This window comes from Pleurodeles waltl, chromosome 3_1 (assembly GCF_031143425.1).
Source record: "Pleurodeles waltl isolate 20211129_DDA chromosome 3_1, aPleWal1.hap1.20221129, whole genome shotgun sequence".
Lineage (NCBI taxonomy): Eukaryota > Metazoa > Chordata > Amphibia > Caudata > Salamandridae > Pleurodeles > Pleurodeles waltl.
Window position 1 is genome coordinate 1,002,655,073 of NC_090440.1, and position 18,563 is coordinate 1,002,673,635.

At 42.8% G+C, this 18,563-nt stretch overlaps 1 protein-coding gene across 4 annotated transcripts in view; it reads right to left on the bottom strand.

Moving 5' to 3' along the window:
- Positions 1–18,563, bottom strand: part of ITGB6 (integrin subunit beta 6) — a 472,483-nt gene that overhangs the window by 186,937 nt on the left and 266,983 nt on the right. For all 4 annotated transcript variants that reach the window (XM_069224209.1, XM_069224208.1, XM_069224207.1 and 1 more), the window contains one exon: positions 12,311–12,472. In XM_069224209.1, the coding sequence (XP_069080310.1) occupies positions 12,311–12,472 (162 nt within the window). The remainder of the gene's footprint in view (positions 1–12,310; positions 12,473–18,563) is intronic.

The following is an 18,563-nucleotide window of genomic DNA, read 5'->3' on the forward strand; positions in this document are numbered from 1 at the left end:
TTGATGCACTAGGCAGCAAAAAACTGCAAATTATGAAACACTGTCAGAGGTAACAAATTAATACATTTAAAAAAAACAACAAAAACCACTTACCTTCGAGGGGATACGCATTCGTCTCCCCTCCGTCCTCTTCGGTCTGAGTGGCCTGCTTCGCAGCTCAAACTGGCAATGGGAGCCTGTGCATGTTCTCTACCCGGCTGTGCTATACAGCCGGGTAGAGAACATGCAAAGTGCACATGTTTTGTTGGCCGGCGGAACACGTGTGCACATAGCCCTTGTCGGGACTCCTCCCTCCTGCCCCGCCCTACAAGGAAAAATAAAATGATAATAACACGTATGTTATTATCATTTTATTTTTCCTTTTTGGGAATACCAGTGGGGCGACGCTCCTCTGCCTTATACGGAGGAGCCCATCCATTTGAGTTTAACCAACAATTTTGGTGAAACATACACATTTTTCAAATTATGTAGCTAATACGGTAAATTAATAATTATGGAAGAAATACTGCTACGCAGAATGGCCTAAATCCACTAGCCTTCGCTATTGCCCATTGTTTTAACAACATTTTTTCAAGAAAAGTAAAGAAAATCTAAACATTCTAACTCCAGTTAAGGCTCATTGTTAACCACACATTGAAGAAAGCAGCCTTTTCAAGCTGACTAAAAAATAAATATGTAATACAGAAACACATAATGAGTATCAAGGCCTGTGGTCCTGTGTTTTATTATGTCACCATATTACACATTTATCTGTTATGTATCCTTACTTTTTTCTCTATCTATCTATCTATCTATCTATCTATCTATCTATCTATCTATCTATCTATCTATCTATCTATCTATCTATCTATCTATCTATCTATCTCTGAAAGATGGCTCAGCCCCTCGTCAAACCCCGAAAACGTCACCACCACTCCCCACAGCTGCAAGATGATACACTACAACCGCTCCAACAAACATGGCGGGGGAATCACCATCATCTTCAAGGAAACCATCCAATGCACCTCCACCAACGACCATCCAACACCTCTCATGGTACACCTCAACTTCTGACCACAGACCGACGTGAAGACCACAATAAGAGGCCCCCATGCCTACAGACCCCTGAGGCTCCTCCCAAGTTTCTGCAACACCATCACCAGTATCATTGCCCCCCTATCCATTGACTCCCACCCCTACCTCTTTCTCTGTGACCTCAATTTCCATGTCAATGACCTCAATGACGCCAACTCCACCACCCTCCTAGAAAATCTGCACAACATTGGCCTCCCCCAACTGGTTACCAAACCTACGCACAAAGCCAGACACACACCTGATGCTATCTTCCCCTCCAGCGACAAAATCAAATTCACTCATGTCACAGACCCATCTGGACCTACCACACCATCGTTCACTTCACCATCTCCGATGCCCAGCACACCGCCACCAAGCATCACAGCACCACCCACCATCAACTGGGGCAAGATAACCAAGACCCAATGGACACATGCCCTCAGCACCACACAACTGGAAACATCAGTGGGTCTTGACCAGGCGGCCCAAACTTCACCGCTTGGATTTCCTAGAGCGCTGACAGTCGCCCCACTGAAATCAGCAAAAGATAACTAAACCTCAAGACAAACTACCTGGTACACCAAAGGAGCTCAGATCCACCAAGCTCAACCGCTACAGGCTTGAGAGATATTGGTGCGCCACCAAGGACCCCTTCGACAGGGCTGCCCACAAAACAGCCTTCCGCAACTACCACCTGCACATCAAGGAAGTGAAAAAATCATCCATCACCACTCTCATCGACTCTGCATCCAACCGCATGAAGGAACTCTTCAAAGTCGTCAAGGAATTCTCTAACCCGACAGCCACAGACAATGCTTTCTCCATTCACAAGAACTCTGAGACACCCTCTCGGACCACAGCAAGATTGCCACCATCTACAACAACCTCGCCCCAACCCACCACCCTCATCCTCTACAACCTAAATCATCAAGCAAACACCATCCCCATGATCACCACCAGGTCTACGCTCGCCACACAGACCACCATAGCCATCATGTCGTCCATCCACTCCAGGGCACCCACCGACCCCTGCCCCCTCCATCTCTACAAACTTGTAATCAACCCTATCAGCACAGAACTCTCAAGCATCCTCAGTACCTCCACCTTCACAGACAGATGGAAACACGCAGTGGTCATACTCCCTCCTAAAGAAACCTTCAGCCAACCCCAGTGACCTCAAAAATTACCGCCCGCTCTCCCTGCTCCCCTACCCAGCCAAAGTACCCGAGAAGGCTATCAACTAACAGCACACTGAATACCTGGAACAAAACCACCTACTCAAAGTCTCTCAATCCAGATTCCAGGCCAACATCAGCACTCAGATCGCGCTAATTGCTTCCATGAACAACATCAGAACACTCCTTGACCATGGAGAAACTGTGGTCCTGATCCTATTCGCCTCCCTACCACATTCAACACCGTCTACCACCACACCCTCGTCAACAGACTCTAACATTGGTGTACAGCAAAATGCCCTTAAGTTGATCACAACTTTTCTCACAGGACACACACAGAGCATCCGATTATCCCCTTTCCCCTCCTCGCCCAGGAACTTTATATGCAGCACACCCCAAGGATCATCCCTCAGCCCCACCTTGTTCAACATCTACATGACCCCCCAGCTAATGTTGTCAGATGCCTTGGACTCAACATAATCTCCTATGCAGGCAACACTCAGCTCATCCTCTCGCTGACCAACGACCCCACCAACACCAACACCAAAACCAACTTCTGCAACCCCATGACCAACGTAGCCAATTGGATGAGAGATAATTGCCTCAAACTCAACTCCAACAAAACAGAGGTGCTGATCATCGGGAGGAACACCTCCACACGGGATCACACCTGGTGGCCAGCAGAACTTTGACCAACTCACACACCAACAGAACTTGCACGCAACCTGGGCATCATCCTCGATAGCCAACTGACCTTGAAAAGGCAAGTAACTCAGTTTCCTCTTCCTGCTTCTACATCCTCCGTATGCTCCGCAAAATCTTCAGATGGATCTCAATCAATACAAGAAAGACCATCAAGCAGGCCTTCATCATCAGCCGCCTCGACCCTAGCAACGCCCTCTACACCGGCATGTCAACCCAGCACCTTAGAAAACTCCAGACCATTCAGAGCACTGCAGCCAGACTCATCTTGGACCTCCCCAAATGGACCTACATCATCCCCCCACCTCAGGGACGTTTACTGGCTGTCCATCCAGAGCAGATGCCAGTTCTAGATCCTCACATGTGCATACAAGGCTCTACATAAGCAAGGACCATCCTACAACAAACACAGTCTGAACTTCCACCTGCCCGTAAGACACCTGTGATCCACCTTATTAGCCTTTGCACATACCCCCTGCATCCGTTGCAGCCACAGTGGGCGCCACTCCTTCTCCTACATCGCTCCTAGTCCTGGAAGGACCTGTCCCTCCACCACCGAATGGCACCCTCCCCGATGGACATCAGAAGGAAGCTGAAGACCTGGCTTTTTGATGGAGGCATGGCACTCTCAGCGCTCGGATACCCCTAGGGGTGACAGAACTGTGCTATACAAATGCTGTTTGATTGGTTGATCTATCTATCTATCTATCTATCTATCTATCTATCTATCTATCTATCTATCTATCTATCTATCTATCTATCTATCTATCTATCTATCTATGTGTTGCAGTGCACAGTCAGTATGCCTCTGGGCGGTTTCTATGCCTCTGCGCACACACCTATAGTAAGGAATGGGTGCAGAGGCAAAGTGTTTTTTCTTTAGTGTGTGCCCTCCCCCCCATTTGTATTGAGGGAACGCCCCTTAGAAACTTGACAGTGCTAAATGTGCACAGGCATGATGTGTGTCACAGGAGACATGCATGCATATGGGCACCCTTCTGTAACACAGAGTGGCCCAAGAGTGCAGAAAGTGGGTGCACATGTGCATTTTGACTTGGGGCACTTTATGCAGTACTGACCTACAAATACAACAACAACATACACACACACATTACACAGTGGAAGGCACCATTGTGTAGTTATGGTTCAGCTGTACTTTTCCATGGCATGCAAAAGGCAAGCCTGTATTTGCCTGCCACATCCGTTCCGTGGGCAATGCCAACAATGCTGCCCATTCAAAGAGAATTCAGGCCTTACCTACAGCAACCTGTCTCAGGAGCTAAGCAATGCTAGGCTCTGGACTATTGCATGAATAAGCTTTTAGTGGCAAACTGCTTTAGCACATTGCCATGACTGTATTCCTTGGGTTCATTTTATTTTGAATCTGCACTTTCTGGTAGGGTGGAGGAGACAGGCAGTAGGCCACACCCCCACACCACTCACAACTGTATTAGGGCTGCATTAATTAATGTTCGCTCTCTCCATAAAAATGTTCTTTTCATTAACAACTCCCTTAGCGAGTATCAGCTCAATTTTCTGTACTTGACAGAAACTTGGATGAATGAGTTGTCGCCACTGGATTTGAGCTCGTATTTTTGGGGAGTTCCGCCTGTGTGCATGTATATAAAGCAGATCAAAGAGTAGAGTGGGTTGTCATGGCCTTTAGGATAGACTTCAAGTATTCTTTTACTCTACTGGATGTTAAAGGGGCAGAAGATCTGGGATCTGGTTTTTACTTTTTCTCCCCAGATGTCCTTGGTGGAGGTGCTGGTACACCTTCCCCTAGGTTATGCCAAAGAATTTATCAACTTAATAGATGAGGCACTTGCTCAGCTGACCCTCAGTACTCCGATCTCCACCTATTAGTGGATTCTAACTTACACTTAGAAAATGTTACGGATCCCTGAGCGTCCGCACTACCAGAGAAGCTGGCATTACTCAGCTTTTCTTAAAGGCTTTCCTCCCCTACTCATTAGGTGGGGCACACTACTGATCTTATATCCTCTAATAGCACTCCATTGATGGTGGACCCAATTACTGTTAGATGGTCTGACCACTCACTGATTGCTTTCTCTTGGTGTGATGAGGGCAACTTGATGAGAGAACCCCTGGTAAATAATCTACTTTTTATTCCTGGAGCAAAAGTAAGCCCCTAGAGTTGAAGAATCTGCTCGCCAACTCTGTTGAAGAATTTTGTGGCGTTATAGTGAGGGATGTAGAAGTGGCGAACACTTGGCTGCAATCAGCGTCTGACAAATTAGCATCTTTGAAATTCCACATAGGTCCCCAGCTGATCTCTTTCCTCCGGCAGTCAGCAATTAAGGTTGTTAACTCTGTTTTCAACCAACATTTCAATATTTTTCTTCAGACGGCAATTGTTCTAACAAACTGGAAACAGGTAAAGTAATTCCAGTGGTGAAAAACATCTGTAGCAGATCGGTCACAGCTCCCCAATTTTAGACCAATCTCTCTCCTACCGGCTGTTTTTAAAATGTTGGCAAAGGTGATTAATACCCAACTATGAGAGTATTCGAAGCAATTTAGATTGATACACCCTACTCAATCCGGATTTCTGCCTTTTCAGAGCACAGAGATAGCCCTCCTGGAAGTGGTTGATTCCATCTAATTGACTAAATCAGGGAAAACATGCTGTCTTGATCCTATTAAATCTATTGGCAGTATTTAACACAATCTTCAACCCCAATGTTTTACAGCATCTTGCAAATGTTTAAGTGGTCTTGCTGGTGCTCAAGTGGTTTTGCTTCTTTTCGAAAATAGAGGACAGGCTGTGTGGATGGTACCTTATTCATCTGCCACCTAGGCTCTTTACCTTGGGGTGTCTCAGGGCTCATCTTTGCACCCTACTTTATTTTCATCTATATGTCCCCTTCAGCCCCCTGAGTGAGACCATTTGGAGTAAAGAAAGGCTCAGATTTAAGAGGGCCTAACGTCTCCTTGCGCCACATTAGCATCATTTTTTGACACTAATGTGGCCCAAGGAGGCCAAAATCGCCATGCCAGGTCTACAAAGTGGTGCAATACATGCATTGTGCCACTTTGTAACCCCTTGCGCCACATTATGCCTGCGCCAGGCATAATGTAGGCAAGGGGGCATAAAAAAGACACAAAGAAATCTAAAAGATTTCTTTGCTCTATTTTTGCAGTATTGTTAACACCCGCGCAGAGCAGTCGTTAAAGGAGGCCCACCATTATTTATAATGGGCCTCAATGTGTTTTGCAGGGTTACCGTCAACATTTTTTACGCTAATCCTGCAAGGCGCCAAACTAGCGAGCAAAATTTTGAAGCTAGTTCCCTAACTACTGCCATGGTGCGCCGGATCTAAAATATGGCACATACATGGTGGCGATAGGGGTGTGCTAAGGGGCGCAAGAAATGTGGTGCTCCCTTGAATACAGCCCCACTTTTCTTAAATCTGCCCCATAGTCTTTTATGCAGATGACACACAACTGTTTCTGTTTAAACAGCGAGGATACTGTTTAAAACTTGAGTACTTGAAAACTGACCCTTCGATGATTCTGGCCCTTTTACTTATCTGACAGATTTATCTATTATCAACCTTCTTGGGAACTTCGTTATGCATATGCTCTGCTTGAATTTATTGTTAAAATTAAATATACAGAGAGAAGGGATTCCCTAGTCTCTTCCTTGGTAGCAAGAGCTTGGAACCATCGTCCATTACATCTTTGCATGACTAACAGTGAACACCAGTTTCATAAGCTAGTCAAAACCTGACTCTGCCCAAGAATGCTGAACTGGGTCCTGCTAGTTTTCCTGTTTCTCAACGTTGGGACACCCCTAGGAGAAGCTGTGGACTCTAGAAATAGTATAATACATTTTTCATTTGCCTTTGACATTGGTCTCTGTAGACAGATCTACACCAATTTTGGCACTCATATAGCACATACAGCTTAAGTTCAACATGCCAAAATTCTTTCACTGCCTTGCACTAAGACAAGTGAGCAGGACAGGACCTGTCCTTTTGTCATTTCCAGCACTGGTTGAGAAACATGTTATCTAGCGCCACTCACAATCCATGGCACTTAGTCCCAACATCTGCACCATGTGTAGCTTAGGGTTTGTACGAGAAGGGTATACTTTCAGTACAAAATATTATAGTAAGACATAGTATAAAATCTTTCAAACATTATACGGCTGCTGTGCAGTTCAACACATATGCAAAGTTTAATAAGTTTGAAGGAGTAAGAACATTTCTCCAACTTAATGCTAGCCTCGAAGAGAGGTTATTTTGTTAGCACAGAAGCCATCTATAAATATTATTAGTTATGGCCTTACATTAAAAATCCTTGGTGGTTACATTGGAAAGCCCATTTAGCCCCTCCCCATGATATGCCCCCTTGAGGCATAGTAACACAAAGTTGCACATAGCATGTAGCTCTACTTTGCAGTATTTTAGGACTGCTTTCCATCATAAAACCCGTTTTACGCAGAGAATAAATCTCAGTTCTACATTTTGTACCAGTTTGTATCACTTTTTAAATGTCAAACTGGTGCAAAGTTTTAGTAAGTTTGCATCTTAGTAAATTGAGATTACTTTTCGTATGTTCAAATGCATTCACATCTATTAAGGCTGGGTAAGTTAAAAAGAGGGGGGCAAAAAGTGTTAATCTGTTAATAATCTTGGCACTTACATGATAAATTTCCACATACGTTGGCAATAGCCTAGAAAGATCACCCAAAATAAATATATGCCATCTTTAAATGTTTTATTTGTATTAAAATGACAAAGACATTTTTTTAAATATTCACCACAATGTAAAATTATTAAAGTAAAATTAGCATTAAAGACCACCCACCCGGTGCAAATGGCAATTAAATTCAAATTGGAAGTGTCTACTCCTGGTAATTTCAAGTGCATACAGTGATATTAAGGGGGGAATCATTAATGTTTGACACATAATTATGTTTAAATAGTTTATAAATTAAACTGTGCTTATCAAATATGAACCACCAAGAAAGTACTTTATTTTTATCTTTATATCAATAAATATCACAATTGCATTTGAACACCACAAAAAACACACCACACAACCGCTCCATTGATAAACCTCAAGAAAACCCATAATGTGGAAAAATGCAACTCAAAATAAATTAACCATATTTTTCAAAAAATATAAACATATTTAATATGCAATTTAAAAACACATTATTCTAGATGATTATAATAAAGGAAAATATTTACATATTTCTAAACAAAACACTACATATCATAACCCCCACAATAACTAGCAACCAGAAAAAATGCAAATATATGTAGATATATACCATATATACACCATATAAATATATATATAAATATATCCACACACACACATATGAATACACACACACACACACACATATATATATATGTAAATATAAACATTACAAATTTTAAAATAACCATATTGGACACAACCATATTTCAGTACATTTTAGTAAACAATATTTGTAAACATTGACATTATTGCAAAAAATAAAAAATCAGCCTATTAAAAAAAACTGTTTTGAATACTTAAGGTAGTACTTCTGAAATACTTATTTATGTACTCTTACATGATCTGTGTGGTCTTTGTGAATCGACACCGAAACATCTAAGATTGGAATTTGAGGGAATAATCATATACAATTTGTGCACTCTTTGCACTTTTACTAAAAATGACTTGGGTGATTTGACAAAGGCATGTAAGAGTACTTGAAATGTGCTTCTGTAATGCCTTTGTGAATTGGCCATCCAATGCTTACCACTGATATTATATCCCATGATATATTTGTAGACACAATATTTAGTCCAAAATGTCATGGTTAAACAAAATCTTTGAGTCAATATTCAGGTCCAAAACTCTTTGATCTAATTGAAAGACGCACCTTCTCTCCAACTTGAAAGGAGTAAATGTTGAGGCAACCCAGAGTGACTCCTATGTGTCATTCATGTTACTCTTACATTACTGCAGGAGAATAAATGGGACAGTAAGGCACTTATGACCCTGGCAGTCTACTGAACGCCAAGGCCATGGTGGCAGTCTCCCGCCACATTACGAGTGTGGTGAGTTGGTACATCCCTGCTCAGACCTTCAGGACGGTTGGACCCGCAGGGCTGGAGATGAGCATCGCCGACCCACGGTCCAATGAAGACCCCTGGCGGTATTTTGAGCCGGATTTCCACCAGGGTTTCTGCGGCAAACGCACTGCCACGAAAACCATGGTGAAAAGGCTACAGGTGACAGGAATTTCTTCCCTGTCACTGTCTGACGACTCCCCCACCCCTCCAGCCAGCACAGCCCCCTTCAGGTACAGCGCCCCCTCCCCGCATACACACACACGCACACAGGCACCCACACGCACCCCGCATACACTTATTCACCTACACTTATATACACGCATTCACTCACACGCATCCATACTCGCATTCACTCACACGCATCCGTACTTGCATTCATTCTCACGCATCCATACATGCATTCACCTCCGCACTCATACACGCATTAACCTTTGCACTCATACACGCATTCACCTCAGCACTCATACATGCATTCACTTCAACATCGATACTCGCATTCAACCATGCATGCACACACCCATACACACACACATACACCCACACATACAAACATGCATACACACACGAATGCACACACACGCAGAAACACACGCATACAAACACACATACACACATGCATACAAACAAGCATACGCACTTACATTCACACAAGCAGACAACACTCACTCACACACGCACACACAACACCCCCCTCCCTCCTACCACCTCTCCTGTCGGACGCCTGACTTACCTTGTCTGGCGAGAAGGTCGTCCAGCAGGGAACCGGTGCTTCCACTGCCGGCAGCGCCCCGCCATCAGGACACTGCCAGGTCGTATTACAGGTCGTAATATGGCAGGTGGAGCAGGGCTGGTGGTGGAACGGCCCATGCGCCTCCGCCCACCAGCACGACTACTGGAGGATTTCCACCCAAAATGTGGCAGAAATCCTGCAGTACTCATAATATGGTGGGCGGAAGAGTGCCAGGTCTTTCAAAAAGACCGCCAAAGTCATAATGAGGGCCTATGTTCCTTATCAGTCTAAAATGAGCTTGAACCATTATGGTAATATTGGATCAATACGGGATAATGAAAACAACTCTGAAATGGAATTACTACTAGACAGACACTGACACTTCTAATTCTCAAAGTCAAAGCAAAGACCAGTCCAAAACTACTGAAACTCATTGTCATTGGCAATATTTGCCTTCTCGTATTTTACTAATTGGTTATCTATTTTGAGTTTCCATTGCATATATGTTCACCTCACCACACCTGTTTTGTTAAGATGTAATTATCTGACAAGACAACCAGTAGCGAAAGAGTAGATGAGCCCTTTTGCCTCTTAATGTTTGCAGGTGACCCTTTCAGACAAGAGTGCAATCATATACATCTGCGCATATGCAAATATAAGTATTTAAAGGGTGAAACCAGTTGGGAAGCAACAGAGAAGTCAACACCGTGGAAGAGCATAAGGCTTTGATTCAAGATTGTTTTCAAGAGGAAGGTATGAAGGGAGTACCCTTTTTGTGGTGAGACAATATTTCTTTGCTGTATCTATTTGACTTACATTGAGTGTTTGAGTGTTCAAAAATGTATCCCCTGAGCTTAGCGGGCTGGGTAATCTATGCCCTTTTATATGCCAATGCTACTGTAATCCCTTATTTGACTTTTGTTGGGCTGCAGAGAGGACTAGACACACTACATATTTATTTCCAAATGTTAAAGTCATACCAGTTCTTTCTAAGAGGCAAACAGGCTGGATATTATTGGGAAATTAGGTAATGAAAAAATAACAAAGGCAGGAGTTTACTGCTTAAGATGCATCACATCTGATCATGGATTCACCCCCCTTGCTCCTACCCGCCTGTGGACAGGATCCCCCAGGGGGCCTAGGCCCGCACCAAGATAGCACGCCAAGCTTCACGGCCAATGCTTGGGGAAACATTGGAATATGAAGGGGGACCTCCATACTCTCACCCCCATATCCCCCCCTCCCTGTCCTCCCCTCTCCCCGCGCGCGCCCGGCGGGCTTCCAGTCCCCCCTCTCACTGCATTCCTCTTTTATATCCCCTCAATTCTAGATTTTTGTATTTTAATAGGTAGATTTGATTAATGCTTTGCTTGGGCCCTGCCCCTCCGCACCGGCGTGCGCCCGTGCGGGAGCTCTTGCGTGGGTGCGCGCCGGGGAGCGGGCGGGGGCATTGGCTCTGGAACAGTAAATGTGGCCGCCAAGAGGGGAGTGAAGTGTACTATCCCCTGTACCGCACTATAATCTCTTGTATTCTTCTTCTGTGTTTATTTGTTGTGTGATATAACAATAAAAATACATTTAAAAAAAAAAAAGATGCATCACATCTGAACACCTTTTACAAACATCATAAGTAACAAGTTCTGGGTGTCACTTATTCCGGGCCAACTTGAAAGCTATAAAAACAATAGGTAGAACATATATATATATATATATATATATATATATATATATATATATATATATATATATATATATTCATATTCCTGAAGAACCTTTATATTTTCAGGCCTTGGCATGAGCAGAATATCTGAGATTATATGTTGATATGACACATTTGATAGATTACTTGGATTTGATATACAGTGTGTTTTTGGTGCTGGTAACAGCGCAATTTGCCAAACTCTGTTGCATGGGTTTAATGACCTCCCTGAATTATAAACGTCAACTCTCACAAATGGGTACCGATTCACTCACTTACTTTGTTGGAATACCACACTATGCAAGCATTTTTACAAAGTGGTGGGGTGATCAAATGTGACACTAAAATGACAATATCGTCTCAACAGACATATAGAAGGAACAATATAAGCAACAAACTCTTTGTGAAGCTTAGTATAAATAGGTAAGAATAGATTTACTATACGTTACTCCTAATACATTTACTTTGATGTTATGGATCTTCAAGGTACGCTATTGTGTAGTTAAGGATAATACACCTATACTTGCTTATACATACTTACCCTCATGATATTTTTGTTGAGGATATTTTGATATGATATATTTTTAGCACAATCTTTTTAAGGTTGATTATCTGACATACAACCAGAGTGGTTATTGAAGCTGATGTAAGAGCTGAAGAAGTTATCCATGTGCGATCAGGTGTGTGTCACATACAAAGAACAAAAAATTACATCCGTTGCAAGACTACAAAGAGCCACCAAGGGAAGCATACTATACACCTCTAGCAAGACAATAATTGCTGGGTTGTGTAGGTTCTCACAGCCCTCCTTAGGTGCACTACAAAGTTTAAAACTGACAAAGATAAGCAAGAGAACAGAAATCTGCCTTACCAACACAGTAGACATATAGTATTCATTGTTGCTGTCCAGATGGCAGAGCCCATCATTTGGTATAACAATACCAGCCAGTTTGCTGTCCATTCCAAAATGGGAGTCAGCATCAGTCACAAAAACCAGAAGATGCAAAGAGTCATTTCTCCAGCCAATTTTTTCCTAAAATTGCAACACAACATTATCTGTAAAAGCCTGATGGATAACAGACTAAGGTATAACAGAAAGTATTACATAAATTGAAAATGTAGGTAAAGACTGGGTTGTGTAAAGAAGTTTATGTTGTGATATGTGCCCCATACATGCATACAATACATTTATATTTTAGGCAATGCAGAAAGGTGGAATTAAGAGCGTGTTAATCATTTTTGGTGCAATGTTACCATAGGCTAATCTATAATTTAAAAGATATGCTAACTTTGAATTCAGTCACTACTCACTTCCCCATACATGAATACCTTTTGTGATCTGTTCTTTTTAACCTTGGAGTTCAATACCTCTGTTTTATGTCTTAATGGCTGATGGTAAAATATAAGGAAGAACTTCAGGACTACAGTATTCAAATCACCCATGAATTTATAATCATTTACCACAAGGAAACTCACTTCTGCATGTAGGCACCTAACAGTTCATTACCAGCTATTCAATAAGTGGCAGGACCAAGTTCACAATTTAGTACTTTGGACCTTTAAGATAGTGAGTAAATTGATGTTATCTTTTGTGTTGCATTGTGTTGCGCCATATAAGTGAATGCAAAAACATTTGTAATTGGAAGCCTTACTTTGTACTGGAGTTGACAAGTGCATTTCATATCATTGTGGCCCTGGAGTGGTACATACAGAAGGATTCCATTAAGTAGTTTGACAGTTAAAAATTCTCACTCAGCAGCACACAGCATCAAGGCGTTTATGTTCAAACCAGAGATGAATTCAAAAGTCTTTTTGCTGTACCTACTTGGGACTTTGTTCAGATTAGGCATCAGTCCTAAACCATGCATGCATGTATGCACGCACACAGAAGCACACATATACATGTAAACACACACACACACTCTTACACTTGAGATATCAGAAGTGAGATGGTTACTTTTTGCCGAAATTGTAAGAATCATGAAATGTATACCTTTTCTTTGAAGGACTCCTGCTAGGTAGGAAATATATAACAGAAAATGTCATAATGATTTTATGAAGCACAAGCGTGATATGGATTCTCAAATCAATTTTCTAAGAGTTGTTACTAAGTAGGTTTGCAGTGTGTTAAAAATGGGGCCCTTAGTTGGCAGAGATATAACCCTTGTCCAAATAGGGTCAACAATCCCAGTCAGGGTAAGTCACACACAATCCAAATTATCCTGTCCCCACCCTTTGGTAGCTTTGCAATGAGCAGTCAGGCTTAACTTAATAGGCTATGTGTAAAGTATTTGTGCAATAAATCAGACAGTAACACAGAGAAAACACCACGAAAGTCACCACACAGGTTTAGAAAAATGTAAGATATTTATCTGGTTAAATTAAGGTAAAAGCAAGATAGATTCAATAAGCAGAAGTTGAGATATCACTTCTGCATGAATAAAAAGAGTCTTAAATCCTAAAAGTCAACAGTTGTCTCTTGTTTGCAAAAAGTACCTGGTTTGAGTAAAAAATAACACGCACGGAGACCGCAAAGACAGAGATGCGTGGAAAAGAAGGGTGTGCGTCAGAATTTGCGGCATGGCACAGACAATGTATTGCTTCTTTCCACACTGCAAGGGGCTTTGCATCGATTTCCGGCACACAGTCATGGTTTCTCACTGTGATGCGGGGATCTTTTTGATGCCCAGGGATGATGAGTGGAAATCCTGGGCATGCGGGACTAAGTCACAGGGGTTGCAACGATCCGGTAAGGCAATGTGTTTAATTTTCTGTCACAGGGCAGGCGCTGCATCGATTCTTCACTCGGGAAGTCAGGCTATGTCATTCCGGTTCGGCTGTGCATTGATCCGTAGGGCTGTGCATTGAATTTCCGGTTGCATGGCAGGTGCTGCATCGAATCTTCACTCAGGAAGTCGGGCTGTGTCGTACTGGTTCGGCTGTGCAGAGATTTTCTTGTTGCAAGGCAGGCTGTGTGTCGTTTCTGGCAAGCAGTGCATCGTTTTTCGGCACACAAAGAGTTCCTTGAAGAGATGAAGTCTTTTTGGCCCTGAGACTTCAGAAAACAGGAGGCAAGCTCAATCCAAACCCTTAGAGAGCACTTCTCAGCAAAGTCAGAGGGTAGCAGGACAGCAGGGCAGCAGGGCAACAGCATGGCAGCAGTCCTTCTCAGCAAAGCAGTCCAGATGAGTCCTTTAGGCAGAAAGGCAGTTCCTCTTGACAGGTTGCAGGTTCAGGTCCAGAAGTGTCTGAGTTGGTGGGGTCAGAGACCCAGGTTATATACCCAAAAATGCCTTTGAAGTGGGGGGGGGACTTCAAAGAGCAGTTTTGAAGTGCACAAGGTCCCCTTTCAGTACAGGCCTGTCTGACAGGGTCCCAGTAGGGAGATTGGCAGTCAATTGTGTGAGGGCAGGCCACTAGCCTTTGAAATGTAAGTGTCAGGCCCTCCACCTTCCCAGCCCAGGAAACCCCATTCAGTATGAAGAGGAGTGCAGGTGTGACTGAGAATCCTAAGTTTGAGGTTGTCTGGGTGAAATGCAAAAGGTTAATGTTAATGTTACCATGATTAAGGGAGACAGCATATGCACTTTAGCACTAGCTAGCAGCGGTAAAGTGTGCAGAGTCCTAAAACCAGCAAAAACAGTGTCAGAAAAGTGGAGAGACGCAGGCAGGCAAAAAGTTGGGGGATGACCACCCTAAGGCTGTCAGGTCTAACACAATGCATTTGAAGGTGATAAAGAGTGATGATCAGTCTTTGGTGCATGCAATTCTGGGAGTAAGTTGATGACTTCTAAGAAATAGCTCAATCCAGATGAATCCTCTTACTGTAGGTGCTTTTTAGTAGAACGCACAAAATTAATATATTGGTATATCTATTTTTTCCATTTCCTTTAAATATCTTCTGTGCACAATGTAATGCATGCATAAGGTTTACTATACCGTTGTTACTATGCTTCTTTTCAATTGCTGCTTTAGTTTTCTTTATTTCACAGACTCATTCTTTTCCCTAGGAACTACATTTCATCCTGAATAGTACATTTTACAATGCTTTCCTAGTTCATTGTAGGCACAACCACCAACATGTGCGGGAGTGGTCTCCAGAGGTATCTGTGCTCACAGCCATTGAATGCCTCACTAAAGGTTGCATTCATCCTCCATGCCATCTGACAGTCAAATTAGCACCACTGTGATCCAGGGAGCCATTTTGTGCCCTCTCCCTCTGAATTGGGAGACTTGTCTTGTTGGAAAGCAACAAGTCTCCCCAAGAAGAAAGTGCTTGATGACAGTCTGTGGAGCTGATGTTCTACCAGAAGTTATCTTGGCTTGTCCACAAGAAATTATTCATAATCGATCAATTTGAAATATATATTAGCCAGAGTATAATAATAATATAAATTGGGAAGTACACAGAATATTAAGTGTAGAGTAGACAACTTGATAAAAGTATCTGTTGATATGCCCTTGATGTATTTAAATGTTTGGCAAGACAGCCATATAATCAATTTCTCGGGACCCTTTGAGGGTGTCCACAATCTGCAATAGGTCCTTTGAGGGTTCATATCAAGCCTGCACTTTTGGATTTAATGGCACGGAGATCACTGCATAATTTTGGATTTTGATATTTCTAGGTTTACCTTCATCAGACACCACTAACTATACTCTGTAATGATCATATCACCCAGACTCATACAAGGACCTTGCATCTAATGTTGAGAAGTGAGTGGGGGTAAATCACCTTCTCTGGTTTGATCCCTATGACCTTAAATTCTTTTGCATTTCAGTTTGGGCCTCATGTATTTAAATGGTCTTGATGTCGGAAAGCCTGCAATTTGCAAAATAACAGGCTTTACGATCACAGAATGCTCTAATAGCAGGCAATGAATGCACATAGCGAGTTGAAAATATCTTTTTGATTTGCAATTTGAGACTCACAGCAGGTAGGACGAGGAAGAGTAATGAAAGGACAGTCCATTCGCCTTATGAATCAGAATGGCATGAATGATGATTGTTCGCCTGATACTGTGGTGGGAAACCAATGATTGCGTACTGTTTTCTCAAAGGAAGGTTGGTTGCTTTAGATTTTTATGAGGTAAACTTTCCACTTTGTCAGCTTGCTAATTGAGGGGACATTTGAGTGGACCCCTGCATGCTCCCCTTATGGCCCTATGCAACATGCCTGTATTTTTTATGTAGTCAATGTTCATGTTTGCAAGGAGTTGCAAGAAGACTCACATCTCTTTAATATTAATGATATATTTGTGCAAATATTTGACGTGTTATTTTGGGCCACAAGGTCTTTATGCACTCCTCGCCTGCAAAAGGAGTGGCTAGTCGCAGTTTGATGCAAACAATATGCTGCAGCTAGGCTCTTCCATACACAAAGGCCTCTAGGTTGCTCAAAAGAGAAACAGTTTCAATTAACTTAGGTACCAAGCAAATGCATAAGAGCCACAATGCACAGGTATGCACCTTATTTCACAGCTATTTCTGCGTGAAGCATACACAAAAGTGAAAAGTGCAAGTCCACCTGCAACCACATCATGTGCAATATTCAAAGAGTGAGCTTTGGATCACCCCCTGCAACCACACCTCTTCCAATATTCAAAGAGTGGGCTTAGGGTCCACCACCTGCAACCATGCCTCTTCTAATATTCAAAGAGTGGGCTTCGGGTTACCTCCCACAACCACGCCTCTTCCAATATTCAAAGAGTGAGCTTTGGGTCACCCCCTGCAACCACGCCTCTTCCAATATTCAAAGAGTGAGCTTTGGGTCACCCCCTGCAACCACGCCTCTTCCAATATTCAAAGAGTGAGCTTTGGATCACTACCTGCAACCACACCTCTTCGAATATTCAAAGAGTGGGCTTCGGGTCACCTCCCGCAACCACGCCTCCTCCAATATTCAAAGAGTGAGCTTTGGGTCACCCCCTGCAACCACGCCTCTTCCAATATTCAAAGAGTGGGCTTCACGTCACCTCCTGCAACCACACCTCTTCCAATATTCAAAGTGTGGGCTTCGGGTCACCACCTGCATCCACACCTTTTCCAATAGTCAAAGAGTGAGCTTTGGATCACCCCTGCAACCACACCTCTTCCAATATTCAAAGAGTGGGCTTACGGTCACCACTTGCAACCACGCCTCTTCCAATGTTCAAAGAGTGGGCTTTGGGTCACCTCCTGCAACCACGCCTCTTCCAATATTCAAAGAGTCAGCTTCGGGTCACCCCCTGCAACCATGCCTCTCCCAATATTCAAAGTGTCAGCTTCGGGTCACCTCCTGCAACCACGCCTCTTCCAATATTCAAAATGTGGGCTTCGGGTCACCTCCTGCAACCATTAGCTAGTTTGAGTGAGGCAACTTCCGTCATTACTCTCGGACTTTGACAAACACTTCTTGGATCAGCCCATAGGTGTATATACTCCTCAACTCCTGTTTTTGGCTGTTTGGTGTATCATTCATTCTAAAAGTTAGAGCTTCCATTGCACTGCATGAGGGACTAGGTTACATCAGCACCAGTGAACCTGGAGGTAAACTTCTGTCCCAGTGTATAATGGTAAGCAGACATTAAACAGTTTTGTCTCAGAGGTTTTCATGCATCGAGCTGTTCTAGTCTGGTTCAAAATTAATTTCCCACACACAAAGCAGAAATGTAGTCAGCAAAATATTCTGTTGTGTCCAAACACTGTGCAAAAGCCCTGTGCCAGATCTTTTGGGAAACCTATTAACAACCTATAGGAATGCCGGCACGTGAAAACAATGAACTGGTGTTTGTGGAGGTGAATCTAGATGATAGTTTATGACCCAGATTATTAATGTAAGTGGATAATAGTTTTATTTTTAATCTAGTTTTATGAATTTAGTTGTTTTGTTCTGGTCCAAAGTCCCATCGCCCCACAAACCAGAAAATCAATCTTCAAAACCTCCTCCTTGTATTGAAATGACTGGGAGTATGGGCGTGTCATTTCAGATTTTTCTCACATCATTTAGTGCCCCCATGAAAAATAAACATTGTTGCTTAGTAATGCTCTTGCAAAATCTGTTTTTGAATGAAGCAAAACGTAGTAATAATGCAAACTTGGGCTCGGGAGAAAAACTAAAAGCCTGTAGTACTGCAGGCGTCAGC